At 48.7% G+C, this 18,744-nt stretch overlaps 1 protein-coding gene across 1 annotated transcript in view; it reads right to left on the bottom strand.

Moving 5' to 3' along the window:
• Nucleotides 1–18,744, bottom strand: part of PCDH15 (protocadherin related 15) — a 365,652-nt gene that overhangs the window by 190,958 nt on the left and 155,950 nt on the right. Inside the window, exons 4-5 of the mRNA XM_068140381.1 lie at nucleotides 17,293–17,453; nucleotides 11,586–11,741 (exon numbers count right to left, since the gene is read on the bottom strand). Coding sequence (XP_067996482.1) covers nucleotides 11,586–11,741; nucleotides 17,293–17,453 — 317 coding nt within the window. The remainder of the gene's footprint in view (nucleotides 1–11,585; nucleotides 11,742–17,292; nucleotides 17,454–18,744) is intronic.

Below are 18,744 nucleotides of genomic sequence, written 5' to 3'. Positions count from 1 at the left end.
AGCTGTTGCCCCATGACCTAGCACTACAAGTCTGTCGTAGGGTTGGGGAAAAGGCCGGGCCCTTTCCCCGCCCTGTGAGTAGAGGGAAAGAAAGTTGAAAGGGAAAAAAAAACCTCACAGCTGGATTAGCAAAGGAGTGGGTGCTGTATATTTACAAAGCAATATAGGAAAGTGCAGGTTTATGTACAGAATGTACAGTATTTACAATATATGCAGAAATATACAACAAAGTAGCACAGAAATGAGAGTTCCCTCCTCTGCTGAGGGGGGTTCCCCACCCCTGCTCCCCCTTCTCTCCCCTTTTCCCCAGAGAGGGTTAGAAAGAGAGGAGAAAAAAAAGCAGTTGTTAATTGGAAAGCAGTTAATACAGGCCTTGCAGTTTATCAGTTTCAAGGTCAAGCCTGGCTGAAAGCCCAGAAAGCTGTGAGCTGCAAGGGGACAAAGCAAGACTGAGACTAGTCCCACTGGGAATCGAACTTAAGGCAGTGCTTCTGCCTCTCCACCAATGAAATTAGTTTAGATCCATCTTTCGTTTACAAACCTTCAGCCACAGTATCCCTTTGTTAAAGGCACCGCCTCAAACGGGCACAAAGCCCTTGTGAAAAGTCCTTCCCCAGCTTTCCTGTAGGCCCCTTTCAGGTACTGGAGTACCCAAAGTTTTGGCCTTTGAATTCACAGAGACCCACTGACCCCTCTTTCCTCCAAATTGTACATCAGGCTGTTGAACATCTTTAAACTTACAGGCTCTACAAAGGATTGAAATGCTTCAAAATGCAGCAAAAAGGAGGCTCCAAACAGGTGGGGGTTGGTCTCTTCTCCCAGGCAACCAGCACCAGAACAAGAGGACACAGTCTCAAGCTGTGCCAGGGGAGGTTTAGGCTGGAGGTGAGGAGAAAGTTCTTCCCAGAAAGAGGAATTGGCCATTGGGATGTGCTGCCCAGGGAGGTGGTGGATGTGGTACTTGAAAATGTGGCTTAGTTGTCAGGAGGTGTTGGGTGAGAGGTTGGACTTGATAATCTCTGAGGTCTTTTCCAACCTTGTTGAGTCTATGATTCTATGAAAAAGGACCACAAGGCATTCAAACACTTACTGCAAATGTGGATGCTGTTTCACTCTCTCATTTTGTAGTTCACACTAAACCAGAATCATTAACAGCTCATTTCCTCCTATAGTCATAGTTTCTGGTCTTGTTATTTAGAGAGCTGCTAATTATTTAATGACTGACAGCTCTTGGAGAAATTTTCAGGGCTGAGCATACTGCATCTTTGAAACAACAACAACAGCAACAACAAAATCAATTCCAGGCCTTTTTCCCCCCAGTGAAACAGGTGGGGGTTAATTTACAGTACTTATTCACTACATACATCTATGTTTTGCTACCAACTTGACTTGTTTACAATCAGTAATGATAGGAGATGTGGCACTTGTGGGTGTAGGAAGTTGACTCTTCCCTTGTGCCTACTAATTGTGAGATAATTACCCTGCAGAGAGTATCTGCCTTGTACCTGTAATGCAGCAGCAGCCTTTCAGGAATTCAGGAGAGGAAATGATTTTGGAAACACAAGCCTTGCCTGACAGTGTAAAATCAGAGCCAACTACCACAGACCATGGTGGAAAAGGAATAGAATAGAATAGAATAGAATAGAATAGAATAGAATAGAATAGAATAGAATAGAATAGAATAGAATAGAATAGAATAGGAGCAGGGCAGAGCAGGGCAGAGCAGGGCAGAGCAGGGCAGAGCAGGGCAGAGCAGGGCAGAGCAGGGCAGAGCAGGGCAGAGCAGGGCAGAGCAGGGCAGAGCAGGGCAGAGCAGGGCAGAGCAGGGCAGAGCAGGGCAGAGCAGGGCAGAGCAGAATTAACCAGGTTGGAAGAGACCTTTGAGATCATCAAGTCCAACCTATCACCCAACACCATCTGATCAACTAAACCATGGCACCAAGCACCCCATCCAGTCTCTTCTTAAACACCTCCACCATCTCCCTGGGCAGCACATTCCGATGGCAAATCACTCTATGAAGAAATTCTTCCTAACATCCAGACTAAACCTCTCCTGACACAGCTTGAGACTGTGTCCTCTTGTTCTGGTGTTGCTTGCCTGGGAGAAGAGACCAACTCCCACCTGGCTGCAACCTCCCTTCAGGGAGTTGGAGAGAGCAGTAAGGTCTCCCCTAAGCCTCCTCTTTTCCAGGCTAAGCAACCCCAGCTCCAAGGTGCAGGTGTAGGGGAGGAGGAGCTTTCTCTTGCTTTTGTAAGGAGAGAGATCAAAGCAACCTGGAACAATTAGCAATTCCAAAGCAGTTTTGCATATTTACAGCAGGGTTTGTAGGTTTTTTCCCCTGCCACTGACAGTGGGCTGCCACTGGCCAGCCACCAGCCACCCACCCAGGTGCCCTCTCACCTTCCTTACAAGCACAGGGAAGGAAAGTCATAGAATCACAGATCCATAGAGTGGTCTGGGTTGGAAGGGACCTCCAAAGCTCATCCAGTCCTCTCTCCCTGCAGTCAGCAGGGACATCCTTCACTGAATCAGGTTGCCCAGAGCCCTGTCTAGCCTCACCTGGAGTATCTCCAGGGATGGAGTATCAACCACCTCCCTGGGCCCCAGAGTGGTGTTCCAGTGCTCTGCTAAAATCAGATGAAGATGCTTGAGAGCCAAGACAGGTTGATCACCTGCTGCTCAGCCTCACGTGCACAACAGACTTTACCATTCAATGTGCTGCCAATGACAAATCCATGTGGATGGTGACAAATGAAGATGCAGTCAGCAGCCTGCCCCATCCCACTCCCTTACCCTGAGGCTCAGCTCCACTCCCTCACTCCCAGCTCGTCTCCTCCTCACCATTTACCCTCACTCCTCACTGCCATTTCCCCTTCAGTTGGTCTCCCTGGTGATGAGGAGCTGTGTGCTGTGTGCTGGCACCGTGGAACTGGCTGGAAGCATCTGGAACCAGCTGCACCCAGCCCAGGGCAGCTTGGCCTTCCCTCAGCGAGGCCTCAGCCCAGCCTGGGCACACACAGCCAGGACAGCACCAAAGAAAAGAGTTTAGACAATTCATCCCAGAATCATACAACTGCTTCAGCTGGATTCTTGGTCAGGAGGGCACATTGCTAGCTCAAGGGGAACTTGTTCACAAGCACTCCCAGGTCCTTCTCTGCAGAGCTGCTTTCCAGCAGGTCAACCCCTCACCTGTACTAGTGCAGGGGGTCCTTCCCTCTTAGATGCAAGACCTCATAAGGTTCCTGGATTTGAGGAAGGTGTAGACCTGCTCAAGTGCTCCCATCTAAAGGATGCTGAGAGCTGCACTGACTTTCAGCAGAACAGGAATGTTTGGTTTGCTCTGAATTCAGCCAGCAGCTCTGCTGGGCAATAGCTATTTGCTCTGTTCCACTGACAGCAGCTGGATCAGGGCCCTGACAGGGTGCAGATAAATGATGTCTAACATAAAAAGGCTCCAGCAGTGTAAAGCACATCATTAAGTGATAACAAAGGAGACAGTTGTAAAACTGAAGGAGCAGTAAACACCAGAATGACAATTGCATGCCCTTACCGTACAAGTCAAAAGCTAGTGTCTTGCATCCAAAAGCAGCAGCTGGAGATGTGCAGAGACCTTCAGGAACCTAATATGCAGGTTGCCATCTTACCTCCATCTTCTTTTATGCAATATACATGATTTTAGAAAGGACACTGGGAAAAAATCCCCTGCCACTCTCTCTTTCTGAAAGTTAGGAGAGAAGTTATCTCCTTTTCAGTCAGCTTTCCATCCTGCCAAAGACCACAGAACCACAGTGGCGTTTGAGTTGGAAGAAACCTCTCTCACTGAGTCCAACCATCAACCTGAGACCATCATGCCCATTAAACCTTGTCCCAAAGTGCCATGTCTGCACATTCCTTGAATGCCTCCAGGGACAACGATTCCACTCCCTCCCTGGGCAGCCTGTTCCAATCCCTGACCACTTTTGCAGCAAAGAAATTTTGCCTAACATCCGACCTAAATCTCCCCCAGCTCAAGCTGAGGCTTGCCTCTCACTTTCTCATCTGATACGAGGGAGAAGAAACCAAACAAGTTGGGAGCAGGTGATCTAACAGATCGCTGTTAGAGGGTAGGAGGGCTCTCCAGAGGGACCTTGACAGGCTGGACAGAAGGCAGAGTCCAACAGGATGGCATTTAACAAGTCCAAGTGCCAGGTACTGCACTTTGGCCACAACAACCCCAGGCAGTGCTACAGGCTGGGGTCAGAGTGGCTGTAAAGCAGCCAAACAGAAAGGGACCTGGGGGTGCTGGTTGACAGCTGCCTAAACATGAGCCAGCAGTGTGCCCAGGTGGCCAAGAAGGCCAATGGCATCCTGGCCTGCATCAAGAATAGTGTGGCCAGCAGGAGCAGGGAGGTCATTGTGCCCCTGGACTCTGAACTGGTTAGGCCACACCTTGAATACTGTGTCCCCAGTTCTGGGCCCCTCAGTTTAGGAAGGACATTGAGACACTTGAAGGTGTCGAGAGAAGGGCAACAAGGCTGGGGAGAGGCCTTGAGCACAGCCCTGTGAGGAGAGGCTGAGGGAGCTGGGGTTGCTTAGCCTGGAGAAGAGGAGGCTCAGAGGAGACCTTCTTGCTGTCTACACCTACCTGAAAGGAGGTTGTAGCCAGGTGTGGGTTGGTCTCTTCTCCCAGGCAGCCAGCACCAGAACAAGAGGACACAGTCTCAGGCTGTGCCAGGGGAAGTTTAGGCTCAAGGTGAGGAGGGAGTTCTTCACAGAGAGTTGTTAGCCATTCGAATGTGCTGCCCAGGGAGGTGGTGGAGTCCCCATCCCTGGAGGTGTTCAAGAGGGGATTGGACGTGGCACTTGGTGCCATGGTTTAGTCATGAGGTCTGTGGTGACAGGTTGGACTTGATGATCTTTGAGGTCTCTTCCAACCTTATTGATTCTGTGATTCTATCTCTACAGCCCCTCCTGTCTACTGCCATTAGACATGTCTACTCCAGAGAACAGCTTGGAGGGGATTTTTTTCTTCATGTAGCAACAGAATTCAAACTGGAAGCAGCTCAATTTAATTACACATTAGGACAAAATTATTCCTCATGAAGCTGACGAGTTTGCTCAAAGAAGTTGTGCAGGCTCCAAGCCTGGAAGTGTTCAAAGCCAGGTTGAATGAGGCTCTGAGCAACCTGGTCAAGTAGGAGGTGTCCCTGCTTGTGGCAGGGAGGCTGAAACTAGATGCTGAGTTCCCTTCCAACCCAAACTGCTCTGTGACGTTATTATGCTAAACTTTAGTATCTCCCACAGAAAGGAACAGAAGTTACGCAGTAAATCTTACTTCAGACAAGATAAAACTTCAAGAGCCAAAGCAAAAACTTCTGTGAGCGTTAAAGACAGCCTGCAGATAACCATCTGTGGGATTTCAATGGGCTGAAAAGAAGAAGCAGGATGGCAAGAAAGAAGACAGACTTCCAAAGGACATAATTAAACAAATCGAGAGGAAATCCACACAATAAATCTCATTCTTCCCCAGCCAGCAGCTCCACTGCTGAAAAATTTCCTCCCCCATGATTTATGCCCCTTGGAAGCCTAGGTGCAGACAGGAAAGTTCAACGCCTCCATAAACCATTTTGGAAATAAATTTTCTTATTATTGCCTATTTACAAAGCTGAAAATGAGTAATTTTTCACCCCGGCCCCGGAGAGCAGAGCAGAGCAGAGCAGCATTCCCAGTTAATCACTCAGAGATAGGAGTCTTTTGATGATGTCTACCTGCAGAGATTAATTATTTCAATACCACAAGGGGAAAAAAAATATAAATATATGTGAATAATTACACCAGCAGACAGGAACATTCAGCACAAGCTCCAACTCTCAGCAGCCCTAACCCAGAGTTTTAAGGCGGGTGGAGTTCAAGGAACACACTTAGCTTGCAAAGGATTCCCGTCTCTGCCAGTTCAGGAGGGGAAAAAACCTCAAACAATCACAAAATGAGAACCAAATCAAGCCTAAAATTTAGGCTTTACAGCAGCAATAAGGTCATTTGTGCTTAATGAAGCAGTAATTACTTCAGACTGTAGCCAACCACTGCTGTTTCCAAACATAACCTGTCACTAAATGCTGCTGAGCTTACCAACTCCTCTGCAGAACTCGGGTGAAGCTCAGGGAAAAACTCCAACAAGGCAGCCTTACAAAGCCCAGACGAGGCAGAATTAGAGCTGTATTTAGCAGAGAGACTGGAGATAAGGAAGGAATTCATTCCAGTGAGCATGGGGAGACATTGGAACAGGTTGCCCAGGGAGGCTGTGGATGACCCCTCCCTGGAGGTGTTCAAGGCCAGGTTGGATGAAGTCTTGGGAAACCTGGGCTGGTGGGAGGCGTCCCTGCCCATTTGAGAGGGGCTGGAGCCAGGTGGGGGTTGGTCCCTTCCACCCCAAACCATTCTGTGATTCCATAACTATTCATTCAGGTGTGTTTAGCACAAAGCCAGACAACCACAGCCATGCCTCAGCAGGACCAGACTGTAGTTGTAAGTCCTTGTACTAGGTTCCATACATTCCAACTCCTCGTGGCAGTAACCACGTTGTGTAATTCTTCTGAATTTCAACCTAACCACATAGAATCAGAAAACAAAATACAGGAGAAACAAACCAAAGGAAATAAACCCAGTGAACGCTTCTAATCACCAGAGAAAATGTTCACATCGACCCAGACTTGTCTTTATAAGGAGATTCATAATGATGTGGATAGCAGTTGGGTTTCCTTTTGGCCAAGTGTGGCAGGTTGAAGCAGACCCCCTCCCCACCAGGGGCAGAAATAACGACTCAGACAAACGGATTGCCAAAGTGGTGGAAAGTTTAAATGGAAAGCAGTGAGTGTGTACAGAAAGCCAGAAGTGCAGTGACAAAAGAGATTCCAAAGCAGACCCAGAAACATCCCATCCCCACCTGAGGGTACACCCAAGACCCTCAGGGTTCCTTCTTCCCCTCCCCTCCCACCCCACTGCTAGGCTAGCCTCAGCTGGCCAGATCTGAGACTGCCCATCTCCCCTGGCCTTGGCCCTAGCCAGGCCCAAGGCTGGGAGACATCTCCCCCAGGTTACCGGGTGGCGGAGAGGGAAGAAAGAGGAAGTGCCAGACCCCACGCTGGATCATCACAGTATCACTAAGGTTGGAAGAGCCCTCAAAGATCATCAAGTCCAACCTGTCACCACAGACCTCATGACTAGACCATGGCACCAAGTGCCACATCCAATCCCCTCTTGAACACCTCTTATAGTGGCACAGAGAATTATGGCATAAATACCTAGCTTGCTGTGTCCACCCATTGGGCTGGACTTCTGGACACAGGAAGCACCTCCCATAGCAGAGGGCACCCAGCCCAAACTGCTACACTAAGACACTCATATTCTTTGTCATGAGAAAGCAACAGAAAGGGAAAGGGAAACCTGCTCCTAAATGGTAGCAGCTCTGTAAAGAGCTTTTGCACTTGTGCCTCACTAAGCTTTTAATGACGATGGAGCCTTCTATGGACTAAGACGGTGGTCCCAGCCTGACTAGCATGGATGTGCAAGCAGCAAGGGGGAGAAGAAAGACAGAAGGAAACCCTAAAACCAAAACAACCAAGAGGAAAACAGAGTCAAAGCTCTGAAATGCCATGCTGCTTACAGGGCAGAGGCACTGGGCCAGTCATGACATGGAGGGTGTCCCTTCTCATGGCAGGGGGTGGGAACCAGATGATCTTTAAGGTCTCTTCCAACCCAAATCATGCTATGAATGGAGCCCACTTCTGTCCTAGTGCTTGCACAGACTCTGTGCTCTCTACCTCTGTGGTAGAAGCGGCCCAAGAGTAATGATCAGCTTAGTTCCTTCAGATGTCAGAAGAGCACTTAATGAGTGGTCTGAATAATGTGCCCAATCTCTTTCAGAACCCAAACAATTATGAAAAGTCAATGGGTCAATTCCAACCTTAATTCCTTGACCAGAGCTGATTAACAAAACACCAGTTAAAGGGCAGCAGATGGCTATTTGGGGGCTGCATTAGCCCCCCAAAATGACTGCTGAGGACCAGAAAGAATGGAGACTATTATTTACACTTGAATATGCACACACAAGTGAGTGTGCAAATAAATCTGTGTGTGCAAACACATGCATGTAGTGAAAGGGGATTTTTCCAACCAACTAACTCTATTTAGCTATTTCATTTATAATTCACAGAGTCACAGAACAAACTGGGTTGGAAGGGACATTCAAGATCATCTAGTACCTCTGCCTTTGCTAACCAATCAAGGACAAGAGTTGAGATACGTTTTGGTATGATCCAGAACAGACACTACCCTAACAAATCCACCTCATCCTAAGCCTTCTGAAAAACATGGGTTTAATGTTAAACCACTGCTGCCCCATCTTCAATCACCCCTTGCCCCATCTTGAACCACTCTCTGTCCCATATTCAACCACCCCTTGCCCCATCTCCGACTGCCCCCTGCCCCATCTTCAAACACTCTCTGTTCCATCTTCAACCGCTCCCTGCCCCGTCTTCAACCGCCCCCTGCCCCATCTTCAACCACCCCTTGCCCCATCTTCAACCACCCTCTGTCCCAACTAGACCACACATAAACCCACTAAGCCACACATGAAACTAGGATCCCTGTTGGTACTGTAAATCTCCTTAGCTGCTTTTCCAACTTCATTTGAATATGTAGTGGACAGCTGAGCTCTAAAGAACACTCAACACAAGGCCCATTCTATTTCTCCAAAGTATCATCGTTACCCCTTGACATTTCTCATACCGAAACCCCACCAACTGAAGGAAATTCTAGCTACACTTACTTGTCTCATCTATCACAGGACCAATAATAGTTTTTACTACTTGAATGAATCTTAGTCCCAGTCTTAGTGAATCTTAGTCCTAAACTTAGTAAAAACCATTTTTGCAAGGCTGAGAAAGCTGCCCAGCTCCCTGACAGTAGATGTATACAGAATCATAGAGTTGTTTTGCTTGGAAAAGACCTTTAAGATCACTGAATCCAACCATCAACCTAAGACCAGCAGGACCATTAAACCATGTCCCCAGGTGCCACGGACACACATTTCTTGAATGCCTCCATGGACAGCGACTCCACCACCTCCCTGTAGAGCCTCTTCCAATTCCTTATCACTCTTGCAGAAAAGAAATTGCTCCTAATCTCTGACCTAAACCTCCCTTGGCACAGCTGCAAGCCATTTCCTCTCAATCTGCCACTTGATACTAGGGAGAACAGACCAAGCACCACCTGGCTCCAACCTCCTTTCAGGAAGTTGTGCAGAGCAGTGAGGTCTCCATGCTGCCTCCTCATCTCCAGACAAAAGAATCACCAGTTCCCCCAGCTGCACCTTGCCAGACCTGTTCTCCACACCCTTCACCAGCATTGTTGCCTTGGTCCAGCACCTCAATGCTCTTCTAGTGAGGGGCCCAAAACTGCACTGAGTCCACATAGGAAGCATGATGCTTTGTGGAGAGAAAACTCCTGCAAAGAGCACACTGACAGGCTACTTACACAGGAGGAATCACAGATTTGTCAGGGTTAGAAGGAACCTCAAGGATCAGCCAGTTCCAACCCCCCTGCCATGGGCAGGGACACCTCACACTACAGCAGGTTGCTCACAGCCACATCCAGCCTGGCTGCAAACACCTCCAGGCAGGAGGCTTCCACCACCTCCCTGGGCAACCTGTGCCAGGCTCTCACCACCCTCATGGGGAACAACTTCTTCCTAATATCCCACCTGAATCCACCCACTTCTAGTTCTGCTCCATCCCCCCCATTCCTATCCCTCCCTGACAGCCTCAAAAGTCCCTCCCCAGCTTTCCTGTAGCCCCCTTCAGATACTGGAAGGCCACAAGAAGGTCTCCTTGGAGCCTTCTCCTCTCCAAACTGAACAGCCCCAACTCTCTCAATCTGTCTCCAGAGCAGAGCAGCTCCAGCCCTCTGCTGATCCTCATGGCCCTTCTCTGGACACCTTCCAGCACCTCCAGATCCTTCCTGTGCTAGGGGCTCCAGAACTGGACGCAGTACTCCAGGTGGGGCCTCACAAGAGTGGAGTAGAAGGGGAGAAGGCCACCTAATGTTTTGTGCAAGCACCAGTGACTCTAGCAGCGTTGTAAGGCCACAGTGCATGTGGCCTTCATCTCACATGGGGCAGTGGAGAGAAGAAACTGCCCAGAACAACCTTGTAAAGCACCTGAACTGGCCAGTCCTCGAATTGACACAGACTAGATTTCCTGGCTGGAACAACGCAGGAGATACCTTGAGACACTCACATGTAGCTGCAAATAATAAAATCTACTTCTCATTTGATTTGCTTTGTTACTTACAGAAGAAAAAAATGATAGTGCTATGGTTTACAAGCAAACTAAACCCAGAAGACCAGAGGCAATCAAAAAATAACCACAAACCCTCCATTCCCCTCCGTTCCTGCAGATAAACTCACTAGAGGCTGTGCCAATTACTAGAAGAAAAAAAGCCCTATCATTAAAAAATGTAATCACTCACTAAAACCTTTGAGGAAGACTGAGATGCTTTGTGAAGCGGTTTGGGGGTCTTTCTCGGTTAATTAAGGCAAGCATTAACCCACTGGGTATTGCTGAAGGGCCCAGCGGGGCCGTGTCAGAAGCTGTAAGCGTAACAGTGATAAAATGGAACAAAGCAGCTAATTAAATCAGGACTGCCACTGGTGGAAAGAGCAAGGCTGTGTTTTGCCCAATAATAACAGGAATAGATGATCAACATGTTGCTGGGTGGCTGAATACATCTGTGATGGGCTATGCCCAACCTGAAAGCAAGGGGGGAGGGGTTGTGAGAGCCTTGCTCTCCCCAAAGTGGGGTCTTCCCCCTAGGAAATTGAGTTAAGTCTGTTCCACCCCTCCTCCCTGTCCAGCAAGCCTATAAAAAGGAAGACACTGCAGCCATTTGTTCTCTTTTACTTCTGCCTTGCTAGGACTAAAGGGCTGAGAGAGCTGCTGCTGGCTCCCTGGTTCTCTGCCGTGTGGTCAGGCCTGGTCCTTCTCCCTGCTGCATCTTCAAAGGACTGCTGGTTTTGTATATTCTCCCTATCCATCCTTGTTCCTTGCCCTTGTGAACCCTTCCTGTTACTGCTTTTTACATATATATTTATTGTTTAAAAGATTTTACCTCTCTACTTCCAAAGCAATTCCAAATTATCTCTCAGTAGATTTACCTCCTCCTTTTTTTTTTTCCTCATCTCCCTTTCTTTCCTTTTTTTTAATTGGGGGGCAGGGAGGGGCTTGGGGGGGAAGCAGGGGAGTGATTCTCAGTCTTGGCCCACCCCCTCTGAGCTCTTAAATCCCAGTTGAGGCTCAAACCACTACAATAACTAATATTATATGCTGCCTTTTTCACTCCATCTTGACCTTAAAGGTCATCTAGTTCCTACCTCCCTGCCACAGGCAGGGATGCCTCCTACTAAAGCTGGTTGCTCAAGGCCCCATCCAGCCTGGCTTTGAACACTTCCAGGGCTGGAGCCTCCACAAGCGAGTCAGAAGTGAAGCTGGCATTTACCAAAGAGACTACAGACAAGAGAGAAAGGCAAAAAGGGGTGAGTGGTTCTGACCTCGTTTACCGCCACGTAGTACCGCTGCTGCTGGAACTGAGGCGAGTTATCGTTCCTGTCTCTCACCACAATCCGCACTTCGTGGTTGATTATGGTGCCAACCTTTTTGTTGACACACTGCACTTGCACCACAATGGACTGAATGGACATTGGGGGCTGGAAATGAAAATACAGTTTTATAGTTAACATTCAAAACCTGAAGCAACAGTTAAATTGCAGCTGATGTGCACAGAATTGATTTGGTTGGAAAAGATCATCAAGTCCAACTGACAGTCCAAGACCACCAGGGCCATTAAACCCTGGTCCCAGGCGCCACGTCTGCACATTCCTCAAACACCTCCAAGAATGGTGGCTCCACCACTTCCCTGGGCAGTCTGTCCCAACCCCTGACCACTCTTACAGCAAAGAAATTTCTCATCATCTCCACCCTAACCCTCCCCTGGTACAATTTCAGGCCATTTCCTGTCATCCTATCACCTGATACTAGGGAGAAGAGGCCAATCCTCACTTCACCCCAACCTCCTTTCGGGCAGTTGTAAAGAGCAGTGAGGTCTCCCGTGCTGCCTCTTCTTCTCCAGGTTGAACAACCCCAGTTTCCTCAGCTGCTCCTCACCAGCCCAGTTCTGCAGACCATTCCCCACCTTTGTTGCCCTTCTCTGGACATGCTCCAGCACCTCAGTGTCCTTCTTGGAATGAGTGGCCCAAAACTGAATCCAGTGTTTGAGGTGGATCCTCACCAATGCTAAGTATAGGGCCATTATCACTGCCCTGCTCCTGCTGGCCACACCATTGCTGATCCAGGCCAGGATACTGGTGGCCTTGGCCACCTGGGCACACCGCTGGCTCACTTTCAGCTGGCTGTCAACCAGCACCCCCAGGTCCTTTTATCACTGGCAACCTTCCAGCCGTCCCACTCCAAGCCTGCTCAGGTTCGTGTTGCTCAGATTCACTCACTGCTCATCAGCCTGCCTGTGTTATGCTAAATTGTTCAATGTGTGGAATAAAAACCTTCTCTGAGAGCATCCTGACTGCAAGTGATGCTGGTGATATTTCAAGTAGACCTAAGCATCTCAGAGCTGCATTTTGCAGACCCAGCTTTGTCAGCTTTATGTGCTAACACCAGAATGAAAATCCCCAGCACGATTTGCCCTTCACACTTCCCCTGAGAACAGCAACAAAAACCCCACCACATCTTCTGATTATTGAAAGACACCTAGAAAATGTCACACATCTTAACCTTCAGGTTATCCTGATTGGAATTGAAAGGTCAAGTCAGAAATCAATTGAATGTGCTACCCCTTACACTTACCAAGTAATTTTGAAACAACTTTAAGTGTAGACAGCCCAGAGCCCAGATGGTTTTACTCCAGTTAACATCATAATGTTGAAATAAAAACTCCCAACCTTGATGAATGGCTAAAGAAATTGAAGCTCCAGCCCTTTGATCACCTTTGTGGCCTCCCTGGACCAACTCCAACAGTTCCATACCCTTCTTGTGCTGGGGGCACTAGCACAGGTGTGGGTCTCATGATAGCAGACTCTAAGGGGAGAACCACCTCACTCGTTCTGCTGGTGACACTTTTGATGCAGGCCAGGACAGTTGGCTTTCACTCATTCCAAGTGCAACAATTTCTGTGATTGATTGATTGATTGCTTTTTTTTTTCCAGTTGCTCTGCTGTATTTCAGAGCCATATTGTCTCTGTTACCCTTCAGCTTTCAGGAGTGACCAGCTTTTAAAGAGTCAGCACGCCTGGGGAAGGAAGGAGGCTTTATGTTGAGATCTTCCCTGGAAGCTTTTTCCTTACATACACATTTCCCCTCAACTTTCTCTGTCCAGCATGAGCTTTGAACTGAAAGTCAATTCTCTTTGCTGTACCAATCTGCAGCCAGCTGTGATGTGCCTCTACTTTCATCAGCAGAACTTCCAACACAGGCAGGAACATACCAAGCATCATCTGCATCTTAAGCCTCTAATGTTATAGCCCCCATGAATTTTTTTAAGCCACCATTCTTTGCAGAAGATCTAAAGATTTTTAGGCTATCTCTGAAGCTTCAAAGATTTCTGAGCTCATCTGTAGTTATGAGCAATGCCCCCCAAAAAAACATCCTGAGTTGTTGTCCTATCATTATCAAATGTTTTGGGTTGGAAGCAGCATTTAAAGATCATCCAGTCCTAGCCCCTCTGCAGCCAGCAGGGACTTCTTCAGTTAGAACATGTTGCTCTGGAAAGTTACCAGGGATGGGGCATCTATCACCCCTCCGGGCAACCTGGACCAGCATCTTACCACCCTCATCATAGAACAGAATCATACAGTCACTGGGGTTGGAAAAGACCTCCAAGTTCAACTGCCAGCCCAACACCACCATGCTCACTAAACCACACCTACATGTATTTTTGAATGCCTGCAGGGAAGAGGACTCCACCACCTCCCTGGGCAGCCTGTTCCAATCCCTGATCACTCTTTCAGCACAGAAATTGTTCCTTATCTCCAACCTAACCCTCTCCTGGGCAGCTTGCCCCAGGGCTCCAGCGCTCTCACAGCAAAGAAGTTCTTTCTCATGTTCAGATGGAGCCCCCTGGGTTCTAGCTTGTACTCCTTATCCCTTTTTCCTGTCACTGGGCACCACAGAAAAGAGTCTGGCCCCCTCCTCTGGACCCACCAAGTCTTTTGCTCCCATGTCCTTTCTGCTGTGTTTTGAGCTGCATCCCTTTGCTTCACCTATGCAGACAGCTGGTGAATTAACACTAAATGAGGAGCAGCTGAATTCCATTAGCTCTCTGAGACTAAAAAATGCAAATGAAGAAGTATTTGCATGTTGTTTCGGGTACTCCTGCACAGATCTCAAAACACAGGGAGCAGACAAATTAATCTATCAAGCTAATACAAAACAAACTTCCACACACTCCAAGGAGAACTCTTCATCTTCAAAGCACTTTTTCCTTGTTAATTACAGTCACTTTGGAGGCAATTTCCCTCTCAGATCCTGAGGAACAGCAGCAATGTTCCACACTGTGAGAAAGCCTCTCCATTTTCCAAGTGTTTCTCTGCAATGAGATTAGCCCAGGTGAGAACACCCTTGTTTATTTTGTGCTTCCCATCTTTCTTGTGACAAAACCCAAGCTTAGCCTGACAGCATTTCTGTAATGTTAATAGGAACAAGCAACCACACAGAGTTTGGTTTTTTTTGCTGCCTTAAAGAAAGAATCTAAAGCAGCACAGTCTTGGAACCACACAGAATGCACTGGGTTGGGAGGGACCCTCAAAGGTCATCTTGTCCAACTCCCCTGCAGTCAGCAGGGACACCCCCAGCTAGAGCAGGCTAGGGCCACATCGAATCTGATCTTGAATGTCCCCAGGGATGGGACCTTAGCCACATCTCTTGGCAACCTGCTCCAGTATTTCACCACTCTCATTGTAAAGAACTCCCTCCCAATGTTCAACCTAAATCTGCCCTGCACGAGTTTCAACACATTGTCCCATATCCTATCACTACAAGCCCTTCTAAACAGTCCCTCCCCAGCCTTCCTCTAGTCCCCTTCAGGTACTGAAGTGCAGAAGGTCTCCCTGGAGCCTTCTCCTCTCCAGGCTGAACAGCCCCAATCCAGCCTGTCCTCCCAGGAGAGGTGTCCCAGCCCTCTGATAGTCTGGGTGGCCTTCCTCTGGACCCACTCCAGCAGGTCCATGTCCTTCTTGTGCTGGGGGCAATTCTCAGGTGAACACAGCAACCTTTGTAAATGAATTGTATTATTCACAAGCGTTTTGCTTTCTCTCCCCTCTCAGAAGTCAAGGTACACAACGAGAGCAGGCTCCTAGTGTCGTGGGACAGAAGGTGAACAGCAATTTTTCCAGACAAAAGCAGGAAATGAGATGAAAACTTTCTTTGACTCAATAAATAAGCCAAGATTGGTGTTCTTCTGCCCACTCACACGTCTGTCTGTTTGGCTTTCAGGGTCGTGTTCATCTACGTGCACCAGAACAAGAGGACACAGTCTCAAGCTGCACCAGGGCAAGTTTAGGTGGGAGGTGAGGAGAAAGTTCTTCCCAGAGAGAGCTGTTAGCAGCTGGAATGTGCTGCCCAGGGAGGTGGTGGAGTCTCCATCCCTGGAGGTGTTCAAGAGGAGATTGGATGTGGCACTTGGTGCCATGGTCTAGTCATGAGGTGTTGGGTGACAGGTTGGACTCGATGACCCTCGAGGTCTCTTCCAACCTTATTGATTCTATGATACATACATATATTAACTGTGCATGTGGTCAAGTCCTAACAAAGAATCAGATGAACTTGGTTCATATCCATGTGGGGACAACACATAGCTGCAGCAATTGCATTCTAGCAGATCTTCTGTTCACAGGCTTGCTATGAGCACACACAGAGCTATGCAACAGGCACCAGAATGTGCTGCCCAGGGAGGTGGTGGAGTCATCACTCCTGGAGGTGTTCAAGAAACCTGTGGACATGGCACTTTGGGACACAGTTTGGTGGCCATGGTGGTCTTAGGTTGATGGCTGGACTCAATTTCACCTAGGCTGGGGCATTCCTCAGTATCAATCCAGGATATGGGATGATGAGATTGAGAGCAGCCTTGCAGAGAAGGACTCAGGGGTGGTAGATGAGAAGCTGGACTTGAGTCAACAATCTGCACTTGCAGCCCAGAAGGCCAACTGCATCCTGGGCTGCACCAAAAGAAGTGTGGCCATCAGGTTAAGAACGGTGATTCTCTTAGTCTGCTCTGCTGAGACATCACCTGGAGTATTGTGTCCAGCTATGGGACCCCCGACACAAGAGGGACACAGATGTGCCGGAGCTGGTCCAGAGGAGGGCCATGAAGATGATCAGAGGGCTGGAGAACTTCTGCTGTGAAGACAGGCTGAGAGTTGGGTCTGCTCAGCCTGGAGAAGAGAAAGCTGGGGGGAGACCTTAGAGTACCCTTTCAGTACCTGAAGGAGGCTACAGGAAGGCTGGGGAGGGACTGTTTAGAAGGGCCTGTGGTGACAGGATGAAGGCAAATGGTTTGAAACTACTGCAGGGCAGATTTAGGTTGAACATTAGGAGGTAGTTCTGTACCATGAGAGTGCTCAAATACTGGAACAGGTAGCCAAGAAGTGTGATTGAGTCCCCATCCCTGGAGACATTCATGGTCAAACCAGACCATGCCCTGGTCAGCCTGGTCTAGTTGGAGATGAATGGAATGGAATGGTGTGGCATGGCATGGCATGGAATAAACCAGGTTGGAAAAGACCTTTGAGATCATTGAGTCCAACCCTTCATCCAACACCATCTAATCAACTAAACCATGGCACCAAGCAGCCCATCAAGCCTCTTCCTAAACACCTCCAGCGACAGCGACTCCACCACCTCCCTGGGCAGCACACTGCAACGACCAATCTCTCTTTCTGGGAAGAACTTTCTCCTCACCTCCAGCCTAAACTTCCCCTGGCACAGCTTGAGACTCTGTCCTCTTGTTCTGGTGCTGGTTGCCTGGGAGAAGAGACCAACCCCCACCTGGCTACAACCTCCCTTCAGGCAGTTGTAGAGAGCAATTAGGTCTCCCCTGCAGAGGAGTTGGACAAGATGACCTTTGAGGGTCCCTTCCAACCCAACCCAATTTGTGACTCTTCGAGGTTTTTCCCAACCAAAGCAATTCTGTGATCCTATGGTTAGAGTCAAAGCTATGAGGAGAAACCCAGGAGCCAGCCCCAGACTTACATCTCTGTCCAGAACTCGGCCGGTGCTGTTCAGATACAACCTCTGGCTGATGGGATCGAGGATCACCCAGTAATCCACATTGTCCTTGAGGGAAAGTTCAATGGTGGGGTCTGGCCCTCCTGCTGTCCCCTTGATCAGCATGCTGTCAACCAGGATGGTGCCTGCAAAAACAGGAAACACAGGAGGGAGAGATTGATGTGGGCATCAGCATTTCTGCTGCACTTTATCCCAACTGCAACGCTACAAGTGCTGATTTCTACCTCAGGCTTCTGGTGGTTTATGTTTGGAGTGATGTTTAAAAAGCCTGAACCTTATTATCTGTAATGAAAAACTGCCTCTGACACCAACACTATTTCAGACAATTCCAGCAGAAGCACTTGCAATGCACACTAATTTACATTGATGATGAGACCCATCACACACAGCTATCTGTTTAACACTAGGAGTTTGTTTTCCACCAGGCAGTCACCCCCCAGTCTCACCTCAAACAAATGGAAGCACTGAAATAACAACCAAAACCACAATGCATTTTCTACAAGCAAGAGTGACACATCAAGGTGAGGGAAAGAAACCAACCAACCAACCAACCCCACCCCCCCTCAGAAGAGTTACATGAAGCTCTCTAGAAAATGAGAGGTTTTATGCCTTGAGTCGCTCTGCAACAGGGAGGTGAACTGCATCTATCCAACCTTGCCAGGCTGGACACGTGGAGAGAGTCCAAGAGCATGAGATTGAACAAGTGCCAGGTTCTACACTTTGGTCATAGCAACCCCAGGCAGTGCTACAGGCTGGGGTCAGAGTGGCTGAGAGCAGCCAGGCAGAGAGGGACCTGGGGGTGCTGGTTGATAGTAGGCTGAACATGAGCCAGCAGTGTGCCCAGGTGGCCAAGAGGGCCAATGGCATCCTGGCCTGCATCAGGAATAGGGAGGTCATTCTGCCCTGTGCTCAGCACTGGTTAGGACACACCTTGAGTCCTGTGTCCAGTTCTGGGTGCCTCAGGATAAGAAAGAGGTTGAGATGCTGGAAGGTGTCCAGAGAAGGGCAACAAAGCTGGGGAGGGGTCTGGAGCACAGCCCTGTGAGGAGAGGCTGAGGGAGCTGGGGTTGATTAGCCTGGAGAAGAGGAGGCTCAGGGGAGACCTCATTGCTCTCTACAGCTACCTGAAAGGAGATTGTAGACAGGTGGGGGTTGGTCTCTTCTCCTAAACAACCTGTGACAGAACAAGAGGACACAGTCTCAAGCTGCTCCAGGGGCAGTTTAGGCTGGTTGGGAGGAAGAGATTCTTCACAGAGAGAGTGATTGGCCACTAGAATGTGCTGCCTGGGGAGGCTGTGAAGTCACCCTCCCTGGATGTGTTTAAAAAGAGCCTGGCTGAGGCACTTGGTGCCATGGTTGAGTTGATTAGATGGTGCTGGAGGACAGGTTGGACTTGATGATCTCAGAGGTCTTTTC

This window comes from Melanerpes formicivorus, unplaced genomic scaffold (assembly GCF_026170545.1).
Source record: "Melanerpes formicivorus ecotype bairdi unplaced genomic scaffold, bMelFor1.0.p_v2 SCAF_6, whole genome shotgun sequence".
NCBI classification, from domain to species: domain Eukaryota; kingdom Metazoa; phylum Chordata; class Aves; order Piciformes; family Picidae; genus Melanerpes; species Melanerpes formicivorus.
Note: the sequence above shows the minus strand (reverse complement) of the source record. Positions and strands in the feature narration are given on the sequence as shown.